The sequence below is a fragment of the Bombina bombina genome, chromosome 6, assembly GCF_027579735.1.
Source record: "Bombina bombina isolate aBomBom1 chromosome 6, aBomBom1.pri, whole genome shotgun sequence".
NCBI lineage: Eukaryota > Metazoa > Chordata > Amphibia > Anura > Bombinatoridae > Bombina > Bombina bombina.
Window position 1 is genome coordinate 410,727,215 of NC_069504.1, and position 15,621 is coordinate 410,742,835.

Consider the following 15,621-nt stretch of genomic DNA (forward strand, 5'->3'; position numbering starts at 1 on the left):
TTTGGTTGAAAACAAATTCTACCTACTTCTGTGGTGAACTAAGAATAATTATGTGTGTGATAAATATAAAGCTACTAATGGCTTATTCATGCATGTTGATTTCACTATCTACTGTAGTTGTGTGTGGTTGCAAGGTGTTAAGGACGTTGTTATATGAAGTTGTATCTAAAAAGAGAGGGAAAATAAATCACACAAAAAAACATTAATGCAAAAATGTTACCTTCAAATGTATAAAGAAAGTACGTATATTCTTGGTTTCAGTTGTCTCTTAAAAGGGACATAAAAATTAAACTTAATGGGACACTGAAACCATTTTTTTCTTTCTTTTGTGATTCAGATAGAGCATGCAATTTTAATCAACTTTCTAATTTACTCCTATTATCAATTTTTCTTTGTTCTCTTGTTATCTTTATTTGAAAAAGAAGGCATCTAAGCTAAGGAGCCAGCCAATGTTTGGTTCAGTACCCTGGACAGCACTTGTTTATTGGTGGGTGAATTTATCCACCAATCAGCAAGAACATCCCAGGTTGTTCACCAAAAATGGGCCAGCATCTAAACTTACATTCTTGCTTTTCAAATAAAGATACCAAAGAATGAAGAAAAGTTGATAATAGGAGTAAATTAGAAAGTTCCTTAAAATTGCATGCTCTATCTGAATCACAAAATAAAAAAAATGGGTTCAGTGTCCCTTTAAACTTACATTACTTCATTCTATTGGTATTCTTTGTTGAAAAGCATACTTATCTAGGCTGAGGAGCAGCAACTCACAACTGGGAGTTACCTAGTGATTGATGGCTTTGCACATATGCCTCTTGTCATTAGATCAACAGACAGACATACATTGTTGCTCTGCAGTTGACTACAACTATGCAAGGGTTAAACATGTACACAGTACAATGAATAAAATGCTCTAACACTTTTATGTATATTTAATCAGAATTCTAAACTTAAACTTTGTAATCCCCTAATAAATTTTATACGGTTGTAAAAGGGACACTATAGTACAAAAATGCCATACTCTAATTTGTTAGTATTGAATTGTATTACTAGTGACCCTGCAATAGTATGTGCTTGGCATGTTTGCCATTTTGGCCCTAAGAAGCCATAGGACAGCTGGTACAGTAATATTCCAGTTACACTTGCATACTTGTTACTGGGGGAGCACAGTGCATATATTTTACATTTCCATTAAGAGTTTGCTGACAGCAAGAATGTCCATGCTTTTTTACTTTTGTTGTAAGAATTTACTCTGTGACATATATATATATATAGTTGCCATATAATGAAACTACATTTGTATATACCCTATTAATTCTGAAAAATACAATGTACATTCCCACACACAGGACAAATAAATGTATCATATTTATAGAGACACAGAATAGCAACTGAGTGGTAAACAATTTCTATCACTTTATTTATGATTTCAGAAAATCTTATCAGTGTATTAACCCATTTGCTTCTGGGTACTGCAGCAGAATACAACACCAACCATATAAAAGGTGGTTAATCTTTGTCATTTGAAATGCACTGTATAATCACAAAAGACAATACAGACAAAAGTACAGTAATTTGCAGCACATTATTCATAATCTGTGCACTCAGCTTTTGAGCTTGATTTCCTGTTTCAGAGGAAGTAATGACCCTTAATTTGTTTTCCACTGGACTTTCAGAGAGATGAATGTATAAGCAAGCTTATTCAGAGAGTGTGTGTTTACAAGCTGGACTGACTTAGTCAGCAAATCCTGCTGTACAGAGCTCCAGCCAATGAAGAACCTCCCAGCCTGCTTGAGAGCTTCAGAGTTGAAGCACTATGCATGCAGTAATGTAAGGCTGCTGCTGCTGCTGCTGCTGATAGCAAAAATGGGGTCTGGCTCCAGAGATTACTTGGGTTTCCCAGCCATGCAGAGCCCTGGAGTCATCAGAGGATATATCTGCAACATAACCTGCCTTGAAGACAGCATCCTCATGGATTGAGGAGACTGTGCATGTCCCCTCATTTGAAGATGAAATGCTTTTCCCGTTACCTGCCTTATATCTTCAGACCTCCAAACACTATCCTGTCTTCCAGCTGCCACACAGAAGGTACAGATCAGGAAAGGGTGGGTATGTGGGTGGGTGTGAAACAAAGTGGGACGGGAGGAAGAATGACTTCCCAAAGATCTCTGCTGACATTGCTGGATCAGCTGTCAGATGACAGCCATTTCTGCCAAAATCCTAGCTGGGTATTAGAGAGCCCCTATGTTATTGCATGTGTTAGCCTTTATAGAGAGAACAAAACAGAGCAAACTGGAAATAGACTATAGTTATATTTACTATACAAGACATTTTTTTTTCAAGGGCACAGCCTATACATATTACATTCCTGAAATAATTTATTTTACCCTAAGGTTCATTATGTAGTAAATAAGATTACTATGGCCATATAACGAATGTTATTATTCAGATGCTGCTGTCTGGGCAGCACATTAGCCAGATTTTTCAGTTTATGAGTCTGTATTATGCAGTTTTGTAATCCCACTGTTTTAAAAGAGATCTCTGCTTTGTTTGAGAATGTGTTTGCATTAAAAATGTGGGGGAAATAAGAGTTAACAGGGGACTGGAAACAAGTTTTTTTTCTCTTTCACTGTTTCTATACTGTTATGTGGTCAGATATGTAACATGTTTAAACTTGTCTGCTGCTCGTCTTATTATATGCTTCATATTAATATTTATAAGAAAAAAAACATTTTTTTTTTAATAACTCAAAGCATCAATTTAATCTTATGAACCAAAAAAAAATTATCTCTAGCTGAAACATATTGACGTACATAGCATATTTAAATAGAGGTATTAAAGGCAGTGTCTTGAATATAGATAGAAAGCACTGATAAACAACATCACCATTCTAAACAGGTCCTTGTAGACAATTAATATCAGGTGGTAATTTTGTCCTGTATACTGGGTGAAAGACAGAAAGAAAAAAACTATACACTGCTATTTTGTGTTGCAAAACATGTATAAATAGAATTGGAAAGCATGATGATGGAGTGAATTATGTATCTAAAATGTCTATAGTTTTCATTTTACAAACTGTGGTAATCCCTCACTTCCAACTCTTCTTCTTTAGAGAATGGTATTTTGTTTAAATAGAGCTAAATGAAGTAAAACGTTTTAAATTAAATTTGGGAATGCTTAAAATGCCCAAAAAGCACAAAAAAAAAATCCAACTTATTCTTTCCAGGAGTGTATCTTGCAAAAAGTAATTAAGATAGCCCTTAGCAAATCGTTTGATCCTTGATATAATACCTGCTGCCATATGAATCATAGTAATATGGAATGACCATCTTTCTTGCAGAGCTGTCATAACCACATACAGTATATTATGAAAGAAAAATATATAACCAAACTTTTTATAGGTTATCCATTGTGTCCTCATCTACAACCTTTATTCGCAGCTTTTGATATGAAAAACTTTTCTTTGTTGAAGGCGAAATTTTATTTCATCTAGCCTTAAAGGGACAGTCTAGTCAAAATTAAACGTTCATGATTCAGATACGGTATGCAATTTAAAATTTACTTTAATCATCAAATTTGCTTTATTCTCTTGGTATTCTTTGTTGAAATTTAAACCTAGGAAGGCTCATATGCTAACTTCTAAACCCATGAAGGTTGCCTTTTATCTCAGTGAATTTGGACAGTTTTTCACAGCTAGACCGTGCTAGTTCATTTGTGCCACGTAGATAACATTTTGCTCATGCCTGTGGAGTTACTTACGAGTCAGCACTGATTAGCTAAAATGCAAGTCTGTCAAAAGAACTGAAATAAGGGGGCAGTCTGTAGAGGCTTAGATACAAGGTTATCACAGAGGTAAAACGCGTATTAATATATCCATGTTGGTTATGCAAAACTAGGGAATTGTTATTATAAGCAAGCGGTTATCTATCTTTTTAAGCCATTCAAATTCTGGAGTAGACTCTTCCTTTAACAGGTGATGTTATCACATTCAGTTTCCTTCACCCTTGCATTAGTTACTGTAGTACAAGCTGCTGTTTTCTACAAATAAAACCAGTGTTGATGAAGCCAGGCCCCCAAGTGCCACTAGAACAGCATCAGTAGTTAAAAATCTTTATGTGCTACCTTATAAGAGATAAATCAGGTTCAGATACATTGATCAATCCTATTAGTCCTACCAGACAGTTCCTTAAAGGGACACTGAACCCAAAAAAATTATTTTGTGATTCCGATAGAGCGTGCAATTTTAAGCAACTTTCTAATTTACTCCTATTATCAAATTTTCTTCATTCTCTTGGTATGTTTATTTGAAAAGCAAGAATGTAAGTTTAGATGCCGGCCCATTTTTGGTGAACAACCTGGATTGTCCTTGCTGATTGGACAGCACCAATAAACAAGTGCTGTCCATGGTTCTGAATCAAACATTTGCTGGCTCCTTAGCTTAGATGCCTTCTTTTTCAAATAAAGATAGCAAGAGAACGAAGAAAAATTGTTAATAGAAGTAAATTAGAAAGTTGCTTAAAATTGCATGCTCTATCTGAATCATGAAAGAAAAAAATTTGGGTTCAGTATCCCTTTAAAGGGTTAGAAGTGTCAAAATTAAAATGCCCATGGGTGCACTTACATTTCAAATAGAGCATTTTTGCAATATACTTCCATTAGTAAAAGTTATTATTGTTTTTCAGCAGCATACGCACATATGCAGTGAGGGACCCTGCACCAGTATTCAAATGCCACACGTTCTCAGAGAGTCAGTGAGGACTTGTATAACACAAATTTAAAGGGACAGTCAGCACCAAAATTGTTATTGTATAAAAAGATAGATAAAACCTTTACTACGCATTCCCCATCTTTGCACAACCAACATTGTTATATTAAAAAACGATATAACATTTAAACCTCTAAATGTCTGCCTGCTTATAAGCCACTACAGACAGCCTCTTATCACATGCTTTTTAATTAGCTTTTTAAAGATAATTTGAAGATAAAAGAAGATAAGTATTTGAATGCTGTGCTTTGTTCCACACTGCATATGTGTATATGCTACTGAAATTACTTTTACTGGAAGCATTTTTGTTAAAGGAGGTATATTGCAAAATTGCTTATCTTTAAAATTCAAATGAATCATGCACATTTCAATTTTGACCTTTTAATCCCTTTAAATAATGCCCAGTTTGTGACAATCTGAAACCTCTCTCTGTGTTCTAAATAAGTGCGCTATTTAATGTTAGTTTATGATAACTTTTACACACACAAATATATACCCTATTATTTGATGACTGAAAGTGTGCCTGCTATGAATTATTTTAATAATGTTTGTTCAGCGTAAATTATTTAGTTATTTTGACCATTAACAAGTGTACTTGCTGTGAATTATGCTGGCTAATCTTAGCAAAGAGTGGTACCTTATAAACCCTTGCATCTCTGCATATGTCAATAAACCTTGATTTTTTAGCTCTTCAGATCTCGAGTTTGCAGTGTTTTCCTCTAGTCTTGGATACCCGTTTAAAGTGCACCTTGCCCTGCACGTGTATCCTGAGCTGCTCAGAGCATGGTATACACCAGTATTTCTCAATCGCGGTCATCAAGTACCCCCAACAGGCTAGGATTTTATTATAGCTTAACCAGTGCACAGGTAAAATAATCAGCTGATCAGTAACCATAGTTACTAACCTGCTCTCACCCATCAGCTGATTATTTCCCCTGTGCTCTGGTTCAGCTATAATGAAAAGCTGGTCTGTTGGGGGTACTTGAGGACTGCGGTTGAGAAGCAATGGTATACACCATACTGGAAAACTGATGTTAGTCACAGCATGCTAGGAGTTTGGGCGCAAAAATGTTGGTAAACCTTTAAAGATCCCTGCAGAAAACCACATTAAGTCAGATGAAATATAGCAGACAGGCAATTGGGGGACAAATTATTAGGTACCTCTGCAGTTCGTAGCACCACTGCATGTTGAGCCATGATTTTACATTTACTTAGTGAATAGTATCTCTAGAACAAAATAACAATGCAGATCTGTCTCACTGATGATCACGTTCATCATGTATTATAAACAGATGTAATTTTCAAAGCAATTATTATTCTTATTATCATTATCAGTTATTTGTAGAGCGCCAACAGATTCTGTAGCGCTATAAACATGGGTCTAGAATGCAAGGTAACAATTATAAGAGACAAGTGGAAAGGGGGCCCTGCCAAGAGTTGCACTGTTATTAATCAGCTCTTATGAAGGTGATCTACAAAGCAGCTGGGCATAGGCTTACATGCTAAGGGGGTTCAAGGGGATGACAAAAGAAGGAAATGAACTAAGATAACAAAATGGTAATGTATATTGTATGCATCCCAGAATAGTGAAGTCTTTAAAGAGTGTTTGAAGGTTTGAAAATTAGGGGAGAGTCTTGTGGAGCGAGGCAGAGAGTTCCACAAGATAGGGGCCAATCTAGAAAGGTCTTGTAGACAGGAATGTGAAGAGGTAACAAGAGAGGAAAAGAGCAGGAGGTCATGAGTAGAGTGAAGGGAGCAGACGGGAGAGTATCTGAAGATGAGGTCAGAGATATAGGGGGAGCAGTGTTATTGAGGGCCTTGAATGTCAGAGTCAGGGTTTTGTTTTTTATTCTGGAGGTAAGAGGAAGCCAGTGAAGGGATTGGCAGAATGATGCAGCAGATGAGGAGCGAGGTGTAAAAGATCAGCTTGGCAGAGGCATTTATTATGGATTGTAAGGGAGACAGACAGTCGTATCCAGTGTTATAAACCTTTTAGACAACAGAGAGTTATGGTATTCACTTACAGCTAAAGGGTTAACAAACTACATATTTTGCCATGTGATAACTCCAGAAGTCGTGTTCATTCTCTAAAAAAAAAAAAAAAAATGCTTGTATCTTTCAAATATTACCTCAGTTACACTGCCCAGTTTTGGAATAAAACCCCACACTTGCAGATGATTAGATGTTAGCTAAACTATGGCATGTATGTTCATGGGCACAACGTTTCAGAGTGCTAATTAGTCCCTGCTGTTGTTTATGCAGTAATAGGAAATGAGAAAACACTCTATCCTTAAATGGCATGCTGTAAAATCAGGAGATAAATTGAAATTGAAAAGGAAAATGATGAATATATCACTAAAATTCATAGCTTTTCGTCTGAACTTGTTTTCATTTTGGCAAGAATATTATTATTATTATTGGCAATTTATATACACAAGTATGTGTATGTATTATTGTAATGACTAGAGTACAAGTGACAATTGTCTAAATAGCACAAGCTGCCATTGTCAAAACAGTGACACAGCTTTAGGCCCAGTCTTATTGGTTTATTTAACATTCTATTGTTGTTTAGGCTGCATCATTTGCAACTGATCAATTTGGAAATAATGAACAGCATAAGCACTTTTATGTTAAAGAAAAAAATACAGTATTGATATGATTTTCTATTTAAATTGTTAGAACATTTCATTTTAAAACAAATTCCATATGTGTTTAACAATATTACAAGGGTTAAACATGTATTCAAAGTTGCACTTCTTTAGCAATCCAATTCTTTAGGTGAGAGTTCAGCCAGTGATTGCAGCTCATTAGACGCGCACTTGTTTTCGGACGAATAAACATTCGTACAGGAAAACAGATATTCATTTTGGTAAATGAAAACAAATATACTAAAGAATGCACCGACAAAATTTAAAGAAAACGACAAAAATATAGTTATTTGTTTCCTTTAAATTTAAATTAGAAGAGACAATAAATGAGTAATTACAATTAATTATTCACGTAACAAATACAGATCAATGATCACACAGGAAGTGCAGATCACTTGTACTCTTGCTTCTCTAGATATTTCACAGACCATAGGTGATAGTGTTTAATTATATCTTATGTATTTAACACAATAAAAATGTAACATATTTTGAAAATGTGCTATTTTATCTTAAAGTGATGGTAAACTCTCCCTTTTTTATAAAAACAGATCTGGAATGTTAGTGAAATTTTAAATGGAGTTATAATTCATCAGTTGTAATGAAGATGTAATGACTTTAAAAGTCAATTTTTCTGTGAGCTAAAAGTTTGAATTGTTGTCTAATCAGTGCTCTAGCTACAACTAGTGATGTCGCGAACCTAAAAGTTTGCGTTCGCGAACAGCGAACGCGAACTTCCGCAAAAGTTCATGAACAGGCGAACCGCCATTGACTTCAATAGGCAGGCGAATTTTAAAACCCACAGGGACTCTTTCTGGCCACAAAAGTGATGGAAAAGTTGTTTCAAGGGGACTAACACCTGGACTGTGGCATGCCGGACGGGGATCCATGGCAAAACTTCCATGGAAAATTACATAGTTGATGCAGAGTCTGGTTTTAATCCATAAAGGGCATAAATCACCTAAAATTCCTAAAAGGCTGGTGGTGGCAGGCAGGCAACTGCTATTAGATTACACTAGCAGACTGATGTAAATTTTTTTTTTTTTTTTTTTAAATTTACACTAATGTTACACCAGATATGAGTGGTGGCACTGAGCAAGTAAGCACAGTATATGCTGTGAGCCTGACACACAGGCTGGCAGTGGCAGGCTGGCCTGGCAACTGAAATTAGATTACACTAGCAGACTGATGTAAAAGTTTTTTTTTTAAATTTACACTAATGTTACACCAGATATGAGTGGTGGCACTGAGCAAGTAGGCACAGTATATGCTGTGAGCCTGACACACAGGCTGGCAGTGGCATGCAGGCAACTGCTATTAGATTACATTAGCAGACTGATGTAAAAGTTTTTTTTTTTAAATTTACACTACTGTTACACCAGATATGAGTGGTGGCACTGAGCAAGTAGGCACAGTATATGCTGTCAGCCTGACACACAGGCTGGCAGCGGCAGGCAGGCAACTGCTATTAGATTACACTAGCAGACTGATGTAATAGGTTTTTTTAAAAAAATTACACTACTGTTACACCAGATATGAGTGGTGGCACTGAGCAAGTAGGCACAGTATATGCTGTGAGCCTGACACACAGGCTGGCAGTGGCAGGCAGGCAACTGCTATTAGATTACACTAGCAGACTGATGTAAAAGTTGTTTTTTTTTAAATTGACACTACTGTTACACCAGATATGACTGGTGGTGGCACTGAGCAAGTAGGCACAGTATATGCTTTGAGCCTGACACACAGGCTGACAGCCTGGCAACTGAAATTAGATTACACTAGTAGACTGATGTAAACGGTTTTTTTTTTTTAAATTTACGCTAATGTTACACCAGATATGAGTGGTGGCACTGAGCAAGTAGACACAGTATATGCTGTGAGCCTGACACACAGGCTGGCAGTGGCAGGCTGGCCTGGCAACTGCTATTAGATTACACTAGCAGACTGATGTAAAAGTTATTTTTTTTTAAATTTACACTACTGTTACACCAGATATGACTGGTGGTGGCACTGAGCAAGTAGGCACAGTATATGCTGTGAGCCTGACACACAGGCTGGCAGTGGCATGCTGGCCTGGCAACTGAAATTAGATTACACTAGCAGACTGATGTAAACAGTATATGCTGTGAGCCTGACACACGCTGACAGGCAGGCAAATGCAATTAGATTACAAAGAAAAAAAAAAAAGACTGATGTTCTAGCCCTAAAAAGGGCTTTTTGGGGTGCTGTCCTTACAGCAGAGATCAGATGAGTCCTTCAGGACTGTAGTGGACACTGAGTACACTAGCCTAGCTATCGATTTCCCTATTAAATTAGCAGCAGCTACACTGTCCCTCCTCTCACTAGCAATGCAGCTTCTGAATGAATCTAAAATGGCTGCTGTCCATGAGGTGTAAGGGTCTGGGAGGGAGGGTCTGCTGCTGATTGGCTGGAATGTGCCTGCTGACTGTGAGATATGTGTTTGCCCGCCACTGCGAACGCGAACAAGCTATGTTCGCCTGGAACTGTTCTCCGGCGAACTGTTCGTGACATCACTAGCTACAACAAAAGTGCCTTAAAGGGACATGAAAGCCAATTTTTTTTTTTCTTTCATGATTTAGAAAGAGCATGTCATTTTAAACAACTTTCTAATTTACTTCTATTATCTAATTTGCTTCATTCTCTTGATATCACTTGCTGAAAAGCATATCTAGATATGTTCAGTAGCTGCTGATTGGTTGCTGCACCTTGAGGCCTTGTGTGATTGGCTCACACATGTGCATTGCTATTTCTTCAACAAAGGATATCTAAAGAATTGAGCAAATTAGATAATAGAAGTAAATTGGAAAGTTGTTTAAAATTGCATGCCCTATCTGAATCATGAAAGTTTAATTTTTACTAGACTCTCCCTTTAAGGCGAGGGTACTGATTGGATAACAATTCAAACCATTAGCTCACAGAAAAACTGACTTTTGAAGTGGGCGGTGGAGCGTGGGGCATTTCAATTTCATATCTATATTAAAAAGAAACTTACAGCTCAACTTCCTTAAAACTGATTAATTAAATTCCATCTAAAATATTACTAACATCCCAGATCTGTTTTATAAAGGGGAGAGTTTACCATCACTTTAACTCCAATATGCTCCACTTTGAAGTGCATGTGAATAATTTATTATTCTACATATTCATAATGCTAATATAATGTTTTAAACGTAATTTCAAATATTTTTTTTTTACCTTAAAAGAAGAGCCATCCCTGTACAGTATTCACAATTTTAGCCTATCATTTTGAATTTTAGATGGCATCTAAAACTGAAAATAATGGTTGTATCAGGAAGTGTAAACTGAAAGGTCATTTGTTATATATATGGATAGTATATATCAGTTTGTAAGTGCTGATTGGGATTTACATATCAAAATGTTTTAAAAACATATAACACAGCTACTTTAATGATGATTTGCAAAACACTGCACTAACTACTAGAATACCAACCCTGGTGAGCATGTTTATTGTATCTCCTTACTATTGCCAATTAGTGCTAGTTGTAAATTAATTTGTCACCAGATTACAACCCCTTGAGCGCTGAGATATTTGCCATTCCTGTAATAGAACTTTTTTTAGTTGTTTGGCTCTCTTTAAAAAAAAAAGGGAAAATGTGTTTGGTGTTCATAGTAATAATGACAGGAGTCATTATTTACTAACTTGTCCAAAAACATATATGTCCCATATTTTGCAACAGTTCCCAAAACATTAACATTTCGATTGTACTGTATATCTGTTATCCAATAACAATTAACATTTGAAAATCAGAAGATAACATTTAGAATTGGTGTCATTATGCACCATATTGCAATTTATGCAGAAAATAAGTAGCTATAAAAAAAAAATATTAGATACATTTTAAAATCATGCAACTTTCTTATTTTCCAGAGGGTGCATTTGGCAATGTATTTACACTCCTACCCCTGTCCAAACTCACTAACAGTAGCCCAACATATTAAAATAAGTAAGTAAAATAAGCATAGATTAGTTGAACCAGAAATCATGCTTTATAGTATTTTACAAAATATCACACATTTTTACACTAACACAGTTCTCCTATTCACTTTGATTATTTTTTTTTTAAATTATTATTTCAACACAATAAAATGAGGTGAAAATATCTGCTAGTTATACTGATCTGGAACCCTTATGTGAATGATGAGACCTTGACCCTTCTTTTCAAATTTAAATTTTTTGAAAAAGCAGGAATGTAAGCTTAGGAGCCAATCCATTTTTTTTTTGTTCTGCACCCTGGGTAGCGCTTGCTAACTAGTGGCTACATTTAGCCACCAATCAGCAAGCGCTACCCAGGTGCTGAACCTAAAATGGAACAGCTCCTAAGCTTACATTCCTGCTTTTCAAACAAAGATACCAAGAGAACATTTGATAATAGGAGTAAATTAGAAAGTTGCTTAAAATTGCATGCTCTATCTGAATCATAAAAGAAAGCTATTTTGGTCTCATATCCCTTTAAGTGCCAATAAACAATGTTTACAGTTTTATATCTTATATCTTCATTTACTTCCCTACATCCCTCCCATTGCAAATTTCACAAAAATCTAAATTCTTCTCATTGATCCCCTATCTCAACATTGCAGTACCTAAATAACCAAAGATACATAAAAAAATACAAAATGTGATCATATTATATGAAATGCAATCCTACTAGCCAATTTAAATTTGTTGGACAAGCTGACTGATAACAGTTAAAGGTATATTGAACTCATTTTTTTTTTATGATTATGAAAGAGCATGCATTTTTAAGCAACTTTCTCATATTATCAAACATTTTTTTGATCTTTTGGTATCTTTATTTGAAAAAGCATGAATGTAAGCTTACGAGCGGCCCATTTTTGGTTCAACACCCTGGAGAGCGCTTGCTGATTAGTGGCTACATTTAAGGGGGATTGTATAATAGTGGTCTCTTGGTATTTAGGGGATTACTGGTGTGCAGGGATTTGTAAGGCAGAACTTTTTTTCACCTTCTGCAATAAGATAAGTGAAATCAGCTCTCAACATAATTCCATTCTCTCACACCCTCACATGCTCTCAATCAACCACAACCCACATAACCTTAAACTTAGCTCATTCTACCCTGTTACTGAGGAAGAAGTTTTGGCACTTATACTGCGCTCTCACCTCACTACCTGTCCCCTTGACCCTATCCCCTCACAGCTACTCCCTCTCTGCCAACCTCACCCCTATACTCACACACACTTTCAACCTCTCCCTCAGCACCGGTATATTTCCCTCATCGCTGAAACATGCACTGGTCACACCTATCCTCAAAAAACCTTCCCTTGATCCTACCTCCTCATCCAACTACCACCCTATTTCCCTCCTCCCTCTTGGATCAAAGCTTCTCGAAAAACTAGCTTATGCACGCCTATCCCATTTCCTTACAATAAACTCCCTCCTTGACCTATTGCAATCTGGATTTCGTCCCCATCACTCCACAGAGACAGCAATTGTTAAGGTTACCAACGACCTACTTACAGCAAAATCAAAAGGCCACTTCTCTCTGCTTATCCTCCTTGATCTGTCCGCAGACTTTGACACTGTTGACCACCCTCTCTTGCTCCAAACCCTCCAATCCTTCGGCATATGTGACATAGCCCTCTCGTGGCTCTCTTCCTACCTGTCAAACCGTACCTTTAGTGTAACCTTCTCTGGGGCCTCCTCTGCCCCGTGACCACTTTCTGTCGGAGTACCGCAAGACTCTGTCCTCGGTCTCCTTCTCTTCTTAATCTACACGTCATCACTAGGTTCCCTAATAAAGTCCCACGGTTTACAATATCATTTGTATGCCAATGACACCCAAATCTACTTCTCTGCACCAGACCTTTCTCCTTCCTTGCTAACCCGTGTCACTAACTGTCTTTCTCACATCTCCAACTGGATGTCCTCTCACTACCTCAAGCTAAATCTCTCCAAAACTGAGCTCCTTATTTTCCCCCCTTCTTCTAAACTCTCCACCCCCAATCTCTCTATAACTGTCGACAACTCCATCATTACCCCTACCCCGCATGCCCGATGTCTCGGGGTCACATTTGACTCAGATCTTTCTTTCACTCCTCACATTCAGTCATTGGCTAAAGGCTGCCGCTTCCACCTTAAAAACATCTCTAAAATTAGACACTTCCTTACACAAGACACAACTAAGATTTGAATCCACTCTCTCATTCTCTCCTGCCTCGATTACTGCAACTCTGTCCTCTCTGGTCTCCCCACCAACAGCCTAGCTCCTTTACAATCCATAATGAATGCCTCTGCCAGACTCATCTTCCTTACACGTCGCTCTTCATCTGCTGCACCTCTCTGCCAATCTCTTCACTGGCTTCCTCTTGCCTCTAGGATCAAACACAAAATTCTCATTCTGACATACAAAGCCCTCAACTGCACTGCTCCCCCCTATATCTCAGACCTTGTCTCCAGATACTCTCCCTCCCGTCCCCTTCGCTTTGCTCACAACCTCCTACTCTCCTCCTCTCTTGTCACCTCATCACACTCCCGTTTACAGGACTTCTCCAGACTGGCTCCCATCTTGTGGAACTCTCTGCCTCGCTCCACAAGACTCTCTTCTAGTTTTAAAAGCTTCAAGTGCTCCCTAAAGACTCTACTGTTTAGGGATTCATACAACCTACACTAACCTTTCCTAATACCAGTTCCTCTCCTCCATTGCTATCCCCTGAACCCCCTTAGCATGTAAGCCTAAGAGTCCAGCTGTTTGTTGATCACCTTCTCAAGAGCTAACTACAACAGTGCAACTCTTGGCAGGGCCCTCTACCCATTTGATCCCTATAATTGTTTTGTTGTACTCCACCTTTGTTAATAGCGTTGCGAAATCTGTTGGCGCTCTTCAAATAACCGATAATAATAATAATAACAATTTTGTTTTACTGAAAAATTTTCTGCAGGTCATTTTTAAATTAAATTCCATTTCAAATTAGGCACTTAGTGGTTAACCTAAAGTACCATCTTATTTGCGGTGTGTTAATTAAAGGGACGGTGTACTGAAAAAATATTTTTCCCTAAATGTGTTTCTAATAATTTGTTATACCAGCTGCAGAGTATAAAATGTATTGGAAACTGTTTCTTTGGGTTTATTTTTTTAGGAAATAGCTGTTTTTTTTTTCTTTAAAACCACAATCCATTAAAATGGGTTGAGCTTGCAGAAAAATCAGATTGTATAATTTTCTGTACACACAAATGCTTTTTTATATTATCGCTGTCTGTATAACAAAGCCTAGTTGAATTGAAATTTCACATGTTATAGCTTATCTCTCCTAACCCCCACTGGATATGTAATTTCTTCTTCTGGCTATGTTTACACAGTTTTTCTATAGAAATCTCAGTATAGGTAGGGATACCACAGACAAAATCAGCAATTTCAAATGCAGAAATTAAGGTAAATTAGCCATTTGTAAACAATTTAATACAATTGAGCAGGTATAATAAATCACTGGGAACAAGTGTGTGTGGGGGGGATTTAGAGTACACTGTTTCTTTAACTGGAGAATAAGGAATTTTTTTAAGTTTTTAATAAATTGCAGGGGCTGACATTAGCTACAGAAAAAAGGTCAATTTCTAAAATTTCTCTTGAATAACTCAGTTTCTTTTGCTTTTATTCTAACATCACATCTTTAAAAGGTAAAAATCTAATAATAAAAAGGTGCATTACTCACAGAAACGTAACATGTTTGCAGATCAGGAAAGGCTTTGTGGGGGGAGATTGAAAAAAAAAACAATAGTTTTTTAGTAAATACAATTTCCATTTATTCCGATGTAAACACTTGCTTTAAAAGTGAAATAATGTGATCACCTGATTTCAAGGGTGGGATTGGATCATGGCAGGGGGACTGCCTATGATGCTAGGCACGCCCCAGTCCAATTCCCATTCTAAAAGCGCAGCAGGCTGCAAAACACCAGATCAGTTAGGACGTTCAATGCCGTCCTAATGCGGCGTTAAAGCCAAGTGCAGTTAGGGGTTAAAGGGCCACTAAAGTCCAAATGAAAGTTTCATGATTCAGATCAAGCAAGAAATTTAAAAAAAACAGCTTTCCAATATATTTCTGTTATCAAAACATGCACAGTCTTTTATATGCACATTTTCTGAGGGTCCAGTTCCTACTGAGAATGTGCAAAACTACACATCTGAACTAGAGCACAGGTGAAATAATCAGCAGATTAGT

The 15,621-nt window shown here is 37.0% G+C and overlaps 1 protein-coding gene across 1 annotated transcript in view; it reads left to right on the forward strand.

Moving 5' to 3' along the window:
* Positions 1–1,771: 1,771 nt before the first annotated feature.
* PPP2R2B (protein phosphatase 2 regulatory subunit Bbeta) overlaps positions 1,772–15,621 on the forward strand; it is a 641,033-nt gene continuing 627,183 nt past the window's right edge. Inside the window, exon 1 of the mRNA XM_053717147.1 lies at positions 1,772–2,085. Coding sequence (XP_053573122.1) covers positions 1,989–2,085 — 97 coding nt within the window. The 5' untranslated portion in view covers positions 1,772–1,988. The remainder of the gene's footprint in view (positions 2,086–15,621) is intronic.